At 33.7% G+C, this 12081-nt stretch overlaps 2 protein-coding genes across 3 annotated transcripts; one reads left to right on the top strand and one right to left on the bottom strand.

Moving 5' to 3' along the window:
- The first annotated feature begins 7040 nt into the window (after positions 1-7040).
- On the top strand, positions 7041-8082 carry LOC106325129. 2 transcript variants are annotated; one of them, XM_013763153.1, is made up of 2 exons: positions 7041-7125; positions 7279-8082. In XM_013763153.1, exon 2 carries the CDS (start codon positions 7292-7294, stop codon positions 7886-7888), a length of 597 nt encoding a protein of 198 aa, XP_013618607.1. In that variant the 5' UTR covers positions 7041-7125; positions 7279-7291; the 3' UTR covers positions 7889-8082. The 2 variants fall into 2 exon arrangements, with proteins under 2 accessions (XP_013618607.1, XP_013618609.1); XM_013763155.1 differs by having other exon boundaries at positions 7058-7125; positions 7254-8082.
- A 1142-nt stretch (positions 8083-9224) lies between these two features.
- LOC106322718 (cleavage stimulating factor 64-like) lies at positions 9225-12061 on the bottom strand. The gene is made up of 10 exons (XM_013760839.1): positions 11884-12061; positions 11705-11783; positions 11443-11617; positions 11314-11356; positions 10808-11025; positions 10628-10705; positions 10445-10480; positions 10008-10349; positions 9726-9911; positions 9225-9647 (listed from the first exon to the last, which is right to left on the bottom strand). The coding sequence occupies exons 1-10, from the start codon at positions 11921-11923 to the stop codon at positions 9492-9494; spliced, it is 1353 nt and encodes a 450-aa protein (XP_013616293.1). The 5' UTR covers positions 11924-12061; the 3' UTR covers positions 9225-9491.
- Positions 12062-12081: the final 20 nt, after the last annotated feature.

Here is a 12081-nt window from a genome sequence, read left to right as displayed (position 1 = left end):
TTTGTATATAAATTTGATTTTTGGATTTATAAAAGATGATTTCATATTTTAAAATTAATTTTGTATTTATAAAATATTTTTTTTTATTTATAAACACTATTTTATTATTTTTTGTATTTATAAAAACTATTTTGTATTTATAAAAAGATGATTTCATATCTATAAAAATATTTATATTTATTAAAACTAATTTTGTATTTATAAAACATTTTTTTGATTTATAAACACTATTTTATTATTTTTTGTATTTATAAAAACTATTTTGTATTTATAAAAAGATGATTTCATATCTATAAAAATATTTATATTTATTAAAACTAATTTTGTATTTATAAAACATTTTTTTATTTATAAAAACTATTTTATTATTTTTTGTATTTTAAATATGTTTTCTATTTCAATTTTAATTATATATTTTTGAATTTCAATTTAAAAAAATAAATTTATAATTTTTTTTTTGAATTTTGGAAATATTCCGAGGAAGTGTATCCCTCGGAATATTCCGACGACATATTCCTCGGAATATTCCGAGGAATTTCCGACGAAAAAAGTCCTCGGAATATTCCGAGGAAATTCATTTCCTCGGAATTCCGTCGGAAATTTCCGAGGGATTTCCGAGGAAAGATGAATTTCCGAGGAGTTATTTCCGAGGACTTTTTTCGTCGGTATGTCGTCGGAATAGCGTTATTCCGACGACATACCGACGATTTTTTCCCTCAGTATGCCGCTGTTTTCTTGTAGTGTATAATTAATAGTTCTGATCGTCTTTAATATTGAATTATGTTACTGCCAAATAATACTCACAATCCAGTCGGAAACTATTAATAACAAAGAGATGAAGAAGAAGAATCGCGACTAAAGATACCAATTTCATTTGAAAATTTTAGTTATGATTTGGGTTCTCATATAAAAACTCTTCTGAATGGTAGAAAATGTTATGAAGAGATGAAGTTAAATTAAGATATATAACGTGAGTGAGAGTAACATTTTAAATGAAATAGTGTTTGATTCACATGATTCATCCTTTTCTTTTCAAAAGGCTTTCGCATTCTTTGATCCTTATCCCTTCATCTGAATCTTCTTATAAATGTTTGGTTCTTATTTCTAAATTCTTTTTTTTTTCTTTTTCTAAATTCAAATTTTAACGATACACTGGCATATAGATGAACTTATGTGAAGGTACATATGTCTATGACGACTCATTATCATCAAACTCTCATCAAGTCCTACCTGCCATCAAGTGTGACTCCTAGAGACCTTGCTATTAATGAAGTCCCTACTCTTTGTTACAACCACATAGTTCAGTCTCATTTACTTCCAAGTTCCAACATAACCGTTTTAGCATTTTTCTCATGAATTCTACAATATATACATTATGAAATAAAAATAAAATTTTAATCAAACAAAGGGATCTGGCGTAAATATTCTAGTTATAAATTTAATCTAATGAAAATATTGATAATGAGTGGCCACACTGCTAGTTGATATTGCATAGAAGCTATTGATAATAATGAAACGTAGAATGTTATCATCTCATCAGATAATCACACATGTCCGAACCAATACGAGAGGTAATAATAGTACATGGTTCCTAACTTCCTATCCAAGTCATGCATGTTACACCTTCCTGTAATAGAAGAAGGCCATGTTGCTTTCTCTGTTTTTTTATTATATCATCAGAGAAACTACAAGCTTACAGCATCAGTCATCTAAGATTAATATTGCAGAACCTCTATGTCAGGTAGTTCTTTAAACTTGTTGGCATTAAAGGACTTGAAGATCCTATCCAAGCCACGCATGTCACACCTTCCTGTAACAAAAGAGAGAAGAAGAAGGGCTTGTTGTTTCCATTTCAATCTCTGTTTTTTTTTTCTGTATTTTATAGCATAAGAAAAAATCTACAAGAGGTTTATACAGCAGTTGAACCTGGGAGTTGAATGTTGCAGATCCCCGATTATAAGTGTCTTGACAATTCCATCTGTTGCAGCCGTAGGGATGGTTGCAGAGCTTGGTGAAAACTCCACACATTCACATGAGGCAAGCAAAGGAAAGGCTTAATTATATAATCCACATAAAGCATACTGGGGGATTATAGCAAAAAAAAAAAAAAGCATACTGGGGGCAGAAACTTATATAGATACTGTCAGGGGTGAAGTCACCGCAAGTAAAACTCTGATTGTGACCAGAAAACATATTAAGATAGGCCTCTTTATCAGCATTCCGACGCCATAGAGAACAATCTTCTGATCCACCCACTTGTTTGAACCGAGTTTGACCGGGACTAGTACGGTAAGACCTAACTCGTCAGTGGGTTAGTTCAAAGGCGTTTTTCTATTGATCGGGAAAAGGTTCAGTTTACAAATGAGGAAACAAATGGAAAAGTAAGCCGGTGTTCGATGAGCTGGCCGGGAAAGTACAAGTCGGCAAGAATACAAGTGAATAAAACCCTAATTTCTAGCCGCCAAGTATATGTATGTTAATGTTGGATCCCCCTGCTGGTCCTCTTCTTCCTTATATAAGCTGCCTCTCTTTCCCATTGCCTTAGGTCGTCATGTCCTAATGGGCTTGATCTTGGGCCGAGCAACTGGGCCTTCGAGCCGAGCTGATGTGTTTTCTTCGATGAGTCGATTGAGGTGGTCTTGAGCCGAGCTAGAGCTTTTGGTCGGGGACTGCTTAGCCAAACTAATGTCATGGGGTGGCTTAGCATGCCAAACTTTATATTTTATGGGCCTTGTGGCGGGATGCAATCCATTTCCAATACCAACACAATGTGTTCTCTCGGATGCCACTGTAGAAGGCAACAACAAAAATGAATCATAAACTCCAAGTTTTGCAATTTAGCAGTAATTTGAGTTTTAGAATGTTGATGGAAAACATAATTTTGTGGGTTTTGACTATTAAATATAATTTTTGTTGCAGTGAGAAAAATTTAAATTTGCAGTTCTCGCTAGAGAAATCATTTGCGATCTGAACGAAAAATGTAATTTTGTAGTTTTAAATGAATAGATAATTGTATGGTTATAACGATTTTAACAGAATATATAATTTCGTTGTTTTAGAGTTTTGAAAAAGTAATTCTATATTTATTAATAATATTATAATTTTGTAGTTTTGGTGTAATATTGTAACTTTACAGTTTGATATAATTTTACAGTTTAAACATTCTCTTATAATTTTGATGGAAATATAAATTTGAAGTTTTGACAGAATATTATTTTATTGTTTTGATGAAAACTGTTATTTTATAAAAACTGAAAACTTATTATTTTCATAATTTGTAGGTTGTGTTTTTTTTCTTCTAAAAGCACTATATATATATTAACTATTCAAAATTTTGGACAAATTGTTTTGTTAACGCTTTTAAAAAACATAGTTTTTCAAAATTTGGTTGGTTTATCATATTGTGATATTTTCATGATTAAATGGATCGATTCTAAAATAATTAGAAGATAATAAAATTAATAAAAATTGAGATTTATTATATTTAAAAACATATGAATAGTACCATGAGTTTATCTAAGCGACTGTCAAAAACTACCAGTTTTGGGAGAAATCGAATAAAACAGATTAATGTAATCTACAGAGATCAATCCCGAATCCAGATAATTATTTATTTTTATTATATATAATTATGAGATTTTATTAAGGTAATTCTTATGAAATATCGAATCAAATATTTTGTACTTATTTCAACAAGGATTGAGATTTATTTTATTAAAAAACATATGAATAATACCATGATTTTATCTAAGCAATTGTCAAAAAATGCTAGTCTTAGGAGAAATCGAATAAAACAGATTAATGTAATCTACACAGATCAATAGCGAATCCAGATAATTATTTATTTTTATTATATATAATTATGAGATTTTATGAAGGTAATTCTTATGAAATATCGAATAAAATATTTTGTACTTATTTCAACAAGGATTGAGATTTATTATATTTAAAAACATATGAATAATACCATGATTTTATCTAAGCGATTGTCAAAAATTACTAGTCTTAGGAGAAAACAAATAAAACAGATTTATGTAATCTACAGAGATCAATCCTGAATCCAGAAAATTATTCATTTTTATTTTATACAATTATGAGATTTGTTAAGGTAATTCTTATACAATTTCGAATCAAATCTTTTGTACTTATTTCAACAAAGGAAGTGCGACCTCTCCGAGAAATATTTTTTTTGCTGTCTCGGTTCCAATTCAAAATTAAACAAGTTCCTAATCATTATCTAACAAAAAGAGCACTTTTTATGTTTTTGAGTAAATTTCCATTAGCATATTTTATTTTATTTTATTTTGTTTTGGACAAATAAGACTATTTTCTAAACCAATTTCTAAACCAATCTTTAAAATATTATTTTATATAAAAAGAAGGTTCTCATAATTCTACATACAGAAAAAAAACACAATTTCCATTTATGTAAACATCTCTACAATCATTTTTATTTATGCAGTTTAAAATTATGATATAAATATGAAGGAAACAAATTATGATATAAATATAATATATATATACATATTTTATCAGAGATGGCTATTATTTTCATCAAAGTTATATATAATATTATAGTTTAGTTCTTAATGATATTTTATTTCATAAACTTATTTAGTACTTTTTAAAAGGGACATATTAAAACTAAATGCTAAAAGCACATAATTTGTAACTATAGATAAAAAAAACTATGATTCAAGTTTTTAAAAACCTAAACTACTCTAATAACCAAAAAAAAACTAAAACCTAAAAGCCAGAATTTCAATTTAAATTTATCCAAAGATATGCAAACAATCAAGATCAAAGTTAAACTGGATTATTAATGGACATATCCATACTATTTTTATCTTTTGAATTGCTACCCATTACAGACTAACGAGTTTAATCCAAAAAATAACAGAGCATATAGACAAGCCCAATTGAACGCGGACAACCCATTTAATAGCTCTAATCACGAAATATCACTTGAAGATGACTTGGAACATTAATGGCAGATCCATTTCTATCAAATGTATTTTCTAGATCATTACCCATTACAAACTAACTAATTCAGTCTATAATAATTCAGAATCTATTCAAAGATATACAAATAATTAAAGCCGAATATAAATTGGATCGTTAATGAACGTGTGAATGGATTCGTTTTTTTTTTCCTAACGAATAGAGCCGTTTTCATCTACATCAACAACAAAATGAATCATAAACTCCAACTTTTGCAATATTGGCAGAATTTTAGAGTTTTAGAATTTTGATGGAAAACATAATTATGTGGGTTTGGCTATTGGTTATAAATTTTGTTTCCGTGAGAAAAATTTCAATTTGCAGTTCTGGCGAGAGAAAAAAATTTCACTATCTTCACAAAAATGGAATTTTGCAGTTTTAAATGAATAGATAATTTATGGTTTAAACGATTTTAACAGAATACATAATTTTGTGGTTTTACGGGTTTGAAAAAATAATTCTGTATCTTTACAAATATTATAATTATGTAGTTTTGGTGTGATAGTGCAACTTTACAGTTTGATATAATTTTACAGTTTAAACATTGTCATTAAATTTTGATGGAAATATAAATTTGTAGTTTTGACAGCTTATTATTTTATTGTTTTGATGAAAACTATCATTTTATTAGAACTGAAATCTTATTTTTCATTATTTGTACGTTGAGCTTTTTGTTTTTATAAAAAAACACTATATATATTAACTGTTCAAAATGTTGGACAATTAGGGTTTTCACGGTTTAAGAAACATAGTTTTTCAAAAGTTGGTTGGTTTATAATATTGTGATATTTTCATTATTAAATAGACCAATTTTAAAATAATTAGAAAATAATAAATTAACAAAGATTGAGATTTATTATATCTTAAAAAACATTCGAATAGTTCTATGAATTTATATAAGTGATTGTCAAAAAATGCCAGTTTTAGGAGAAATCAAATAAAACAAATTCATATAATCTGCAGAGCTTAATCCCAAATCCAGCAATTTCTTCAATTTTCTTATATACAATATATACATTTCATCAAAGTAATTTTTATAAAACCTAGAATCAAATTTTTGTTGTCTTGGTTCCAATTCAAGATTAAACAAGTTTGAAATCATTATCTAAACAGAAAGAGCACTTTTGTTATGTTTTTGAGTAAATTTCCTTAGCATATTTTCATTGTTTCCCCTACCTTTTTTGTTTTTGGAAAATATGACTATTTTATAAACCAATCTTTGAAAAATCATTTTATATAAAAAGAAAGTTTTGATACTTCTACATACAGAAAAAAAAACACAATTTCCATATATGTAAACATTTCTACAATCATTTGTATTAATGGTGTTTTAAAATGATGATATTTTATTTCATAAACTTATTTAGTAATTTTTAAAAGAGAAATATTAAAACTAAATGCACATTATTTCTAACTGTGGATAAAAACTATAAATCCAAAGACTACACAAATTTCTATTCAAGTTTTTAAAAAACCTAAAACTACTCTAGTAACAAAAAAGCTAAAAAACTAAAATGCAGAATTTGGAATCTATTCAAAGATATGTAAACATTCAAGTTCAAAGTTAAATTGGATCTTTAATAGACATATACATTTCTATCTACTTTTATTTTTTGGATCATTATCCATTACGAATGAAACTATTCAGTCTAAAAAATTTAAAACGCATAAAAACAAGCCCAACTGAATGCGAACAACCCATCTAATAGTCCTAATCATCAAATATCAATTGAAGATGATTTGGGTCTTTGATAGGCTGATTTATTTCTATCGAGTTTCATCTTTTTTGATCGTTACCCATTACAGTATCACTATCTTAGTCTATAAAAACAATTCAGAATCTATTTAAAGATATGCAAACAGTTACGGCCGAAGTTAAATCGAGTCGTTAATAAACAAATCTGTTTCTCTTTCGGATTTTACTTTTTTGGATCGTTACCCATTACAGACTAACCAATTCAGTCCACTAAAAGAAAACTCGTATAGACAAGCCCAATTGAAGGCGGACAACCCATTTTGACACCCCTAATCATCAAAAACCCTAATTGTGGCAGTCTTCTCTTATTATCTTCACCTATCATCTCACCTCCCTCTTCCTTCACTCCGCAGGCTCATTCTTCCAAGGTAAACTCTATAGCCCACTCCATTGATTTTTATAGAAAATGCATCACTTTATTTATTAAATTATACCTCTCTCTTCCTCCCTTTTGCGTGAATTATCCTTCGAGGAAAGATCTGATTTGATGAAATAGGGTTTTGCATAATTGTCTTGATTAGGTTTTAGAGATTAATGGAACCCTCCTTCAATGTCAACGCCAATGTGCTCCGTAATGAAACCAACAATGCAATTGTCTACTACCATCTCAACAAGCTGTTAGCCTCGCAGTTTGAAAACCCCCCTCAAGAGATCGCGGAGGCGTCGAGGTCTGCTTCTGCGGCTGCTACGGCCGCCGCTGCAGCTGCAAAGGCGGCCAGAGCTAACGCAAATGCCAAAGCGTACGCTGCTGCTAGAGCTGTCGCTGCGGCTAAGGCCGCTCTGAAACTGATCGCCTCGTTTCCAAACCAGGAGGAGGTCAGGAAGGACAAACATGTTGCTGAGGTTGATGAAGACGGCGTCATGGTGTTGAAGGATCAAGAGTTGTTACCCTCTGGCGATGCGAGTAATGGCATGATAATGCCTATCTCTTCTCCGAGTAAAAATGAGGAGTGGTCCGTGGAGAGGTTAAGAGAGAGGCCAAATACAGAGTATGATTCCATCAACAAGAGGAGTGCGGTGGAGGTAGGTTCGTCCAGTAGAGTGGTTGAATCGTCGGTTAGTGGACAAGGAGGAGCAAAAGAGGATGTCCAGAAGCCGACCAGGAAGAGAGGACGGCCGAGGAAACATTAGTTGTGTTGTGGTTAACATTAGTCTTTTGGTCCGTGATTGGATGAGTTGAGTGAAAACTTTAGACTGTAATTAACAGTTGTGGCCATCTAATCCCTAATTCTAAGGCTTAACTTTTTTTTTTTTTTTTTGAATTGGTTTTAAGACAATGTTGCTGGAGTTGAGTAGTGTGAGATGATAACATTCTTGTTCTTACATTAGAGACAACAGACATCTTTAGACTATGATCGATCCAGCTACTGGTTAAAAGGCTACCTAACTTTTATTTTAATTTTGTATGTTTGTGTTTTATCTGGGACCAGATAACTCAACAGCGTGCAGATTTTAAGTGGAATCAACGATCCAATCAGAGTGAGGATTAGGACTCAAGTCGTTCTCTTCCCTCAAAATCTTAACTTTCTGCCACTCGTCCCATTTCTCAGCAAGCCCATCTCCTTCAAGCATCCTTACAAACAACCTGACATCTTTGGTCGTTTCCATTGGAGAGCCTTGCGTGCAAAGCAACGCCACTTGAATCACCTGTTATACTTCTCTCTTCATAGTTCGTTTGAAGATCAGGATCCACCAACATCTCTAGCTTCTTCTCCTTCAACAACCCTTTCCACCTAAACAAGAAACAACGCTTGTCATACAGAAACCTTGTAATCTCGAGAGGTATAGATGAACTGCCATACTTATTCATCTCCACCTCTGTCTGAAACTGGAGTTCTCCGCCTGGGGTACGATCCTCCTTCAGTCTCTTGACAGCAACAAGAGTTCCATCGGGCTAAACGGCCCTTGTATACTTTCCCGAACCCGTCTCTTCCTAGAATGTTTCTTGTTACTGTGACCGTCGCTTGCCACTTGTAGCTCCCGCAAAGAAAATCTCTTGAGCTGTCCTAGATGAACGTCTGGATTCTCTTCGGCTGCATATGTTGCAGTTGAAACTTTAGCTCAAACAATGGCTTAGTTTGAGTCACTAGATAAACAACTGTGCCAACATTTTGTTCTAACGCAAATGCTGACCAACCATCTTCTGCTATAGCTAACTAAGTTGGTTCAAATTGAATGATTGAACAGAAGCTAATGCAAGAACTGACCAGGCACATCATGCAGATGAATTTAGTCCATACCCATTAGAAATCAGTTGAAGCCAAATATATCATAAAGACTTTTTACATTTTACAGACAGTATACATGTGATTTATTATTCAACCGCAGTACTGTAATGTTTTATGTAATCTCATTTGCATATTTTTAAGCTTAGTCGCAATTCTTATTCATTGAAGAAGTAAAATGTTTTATTCACTAAAGGTACTAAAAATCTTCACCAATGACCAAACTAGTAGTGTCCACATGATGAAAACGAATGGAGGAGAGTTTGACTTGAGCAGAAAACAAAAGACGAAATAACAAGAGAAGGAAAGAGATAGAACACAGTTGTTTGGACGTATAACTTTCTCTTTTTCCTTTATATTTTGATGGCTGCACAGTTCTTCTATAAGACAAATTAATGCTTACACTAATAATACACACTCTCCAATTTCAGGTGTGAGAGAGAGAGAGAGAGAGAGAGAGAGCCTTCTTCTTTCTATGGTGATTTGCATATAAGAGAACAACCTCAAAGCTATGAAGGCTGCATCACGTGGTCCTGTTGCTTGAGAGCTTGCTGCAGCTTCACCACCTCTTGCTGTTGTTCTGGGGTCAGCATCCTCAGCTGATCCGGCGTAAGGTTCATCACTTGCTGGAGCAATGTTGACTGAACATCCGGGGACAGAAGCGCCTAGACCAAAAAAAGATAAATCAATCAACGATTTTCTCATCCAATTAAGCTTCCAAATTATGTGAAATTGGTTTATACCTGAGGCGCTTTCTCTTGTAGCTGTAATGGATTTGGAAGCATTGAATTAGACGCATGGCCTGTATGAAATGGAGGGTTTCTCCGATCGTCCACTCTCATCATCTTCGATGGTCTATCTATTGATTCATGAGGTCCCTCATTGTTTATTCTTTTGCCATAGTTTAGTGATGCCATTTGCCCACCTTGCTGTAAAGTATAGACGTGAAGTAATCTTTAGAGAGACTCTATAAGACAAATACAAGTAAGAACGTAATGGAAAGGATCATATAGTCCACACTAAACCTGCATCGCAGATTTTGTTAATGGTGGCCGAGGTACTTGAGATGGTTGGATAGCATTAGAAGCTGGAACCACTTGTTTTTGGCGTTGGAATGGAGAAGCGGTTTCGCTGAGACCTTTAACTTGGTATCTAGGAGGAGGATTCACACCTGGTTGTGGAATCTGACTAAAAGGTTGTTTAGAAGACTGTTGAACAGGAAACTGACTATGGGGAGGGCGGTTTAGCTGTTGAGGCCTTTGTGCAAGTGGTGGTAAAAGGCTTTGACTAGATCCAGAGAGATGTGTGTCTTGAATTGAAGACCCTGTCATATGGTTTGGGGCCTGGACAATATTTGGCGTCTGTAACTGCACAATTCAAGAATGGAAACAGCCCTCTTAAGAAATAGCAGATAGATAGATAAGGAAGACGCACAAAACTATTCAGAGAGATGGAAACTTACGACTTGTGGACTCACAATTCCAAGCATTATTTGTGCCTACAATAGCAGAGAAGGTATAGGTTCAAAAGATGGTGTACAAAACATAATGTAACACCCTGGGAGATCGACTCATCTAGTTAAGGGAATACAAAGATTGCACAAGAGAAAAATGATTTGGAGAATCAGGAGATGTGAAAGTAGTACCAGAAAGACAGCTTTTAGCAAGTGAGGTCTTGAAACCAACAACTGACGAGTTTCTTCCTTATTCTGCGTAGCCATTAACTGACCATTAAGAAAAAAAACACAGTCACAATCACATTCACACCATTCGTACACAAGAGTTCAACAATGCGTCAATACACAATCAAGGGAACAACTTCACACCTTAATGGACGTTATAATTTCAGAGAGCTGAGTTCTAGACATCTTGGCAAGATGAAGAGTCAGGGGATCACTAGCTGGAACCAGCAGCGTACTTTGCGAACCGACCTGTGGACCACCTAGCGCATCTGCCATAACAGACGCGGCTTGCATAGCAAGGTGGATACCAACCGGCTGATGCATACTCGAATCCACAGCCCCTCCAACCTGCTTTTGAGACTCTGTCACCAAACAACAACCACAAGTTTTATCTCTCTAAAGATAGTTCTAGTCAAGTAAAGTTTCACATGCTAAAACAAAAACCAATGTTCAAGAAATAGCTATGCGGTGGTAGTTAGGCGTTTTACATGAAATTATTGATTAGGCAGAAACCTAAACCGGTTTTTTTGAGCATCTATACCAATTTTTATATAAAAAAAAAACCATTCAAGAATAATTGTTCTTTTTAGGTCCGATTTGTCAAGCAGGCGCCAACTAAACCGATTTTTAGAACACTGACAAAAACATACCAGTAGCAGCAACAGGAGGAGGCAAACCAGTTCCTCCTTGACCCTTAATCAAAAGTTACCACCTTTAGTTATAACTTATTGTCCTAAGATGGAAGCTTCGACATTTAGATAAAAGGAGAGGAGTAGAACCTGATCTCGGGGTTTGTCGGTTCCTTTATCATTCTCAGCAAAATCAACTCTTAACTGACGACCATTGATTTCATAACTCTGGAGATTACGACGAGCACTCAGCGCTGTCTCTTCGTCCTTATACTCGCAAAACCCGTATCCCTTTGGTTTACCCGTTTCTCTATCAGTAACCAATCTGAAAATCAGGAAGAAGAAAGGTGCTTCCTTTATTAATACCCTAAACACGATTTTAAGTTCCCAATTGAAGAAGAAGGAGACTGACCTGAAGGAGACAACGGGTCCAACCTCTCCGCAAATCTCTCGGAGTTGTTCTTCCGTTGCGTCGTAAGGAATGTTCCCAACTGAGAAAAAATATGAAAGATCGATTGTTTTAAAAATCGAAAGGGATTGAGATCCAAGGAGAGAGAGAGAGAGAGAGAGAGAGAGAGAGAGAGAGAGTACCGAAGACGCAGCGTCGTTGGGATGAAGAAGAAGAAGCCATGTTGAATCAATTGGAGAAGCGCGGCTTCATCTTCTCCCGGCGAAGAAAAATTAAAGCGTGATTTGGATTGGAACGAGGTCAATGGGTTTCGAACCGTGGGTTGGTGGAATTCTCAGTGATCTTTCCTATTCCTTCGTCTTTTTTTTTTTTTTTTTTTT

This window comes from Brassica oleracea, chromosome C2 (assembly GCF_000695525.1).
Source record: "Brassica oleracea var. oleracea cultivar TO1000 chromosome C2, BOL, whole genome shotgun sequence".
NCBI lineage: Eukaryota > Viridiplantae > Streptophyta > Magnoliopsida > Brassicales > Brassicaceae > Brassica > Brassica oleracea.
This window is presented reverse-complemented; position numbering and strand designations above follow the sequence as displayed.

Bases quoted from the DNA above. Each gene is read 5' to 3' on its own strand.
- LOC106325129 (XM_013763153.1), top strand. From the start codon at position 7,292: ATGGAACCCTCCTTCAATGTCAACGCCAATGTGCTCCGTAATGAAACC.
- LOC106322718 (XM_013760839.1), bottom strand. From the start codon at position 11,923: ATGGCTTCTTCTTCTTCATCCCAACGACGCTGCGTCTTCG. The intron at 10,706-10,807 runs GTGTGAAGTTGT...CTTAATGGTCAG, and splicing joins AAATTATAACGTCCATTAAG to TTAATGGCTACGCAGAATAA. The intron at 9,648-9,725 runs GTATAAACCAAT...TTTTTGGTCTAG, and splicing joins TACAAGAGAAAGCGCCTCAG to GCGCTTCTGTCCCCGGATGT.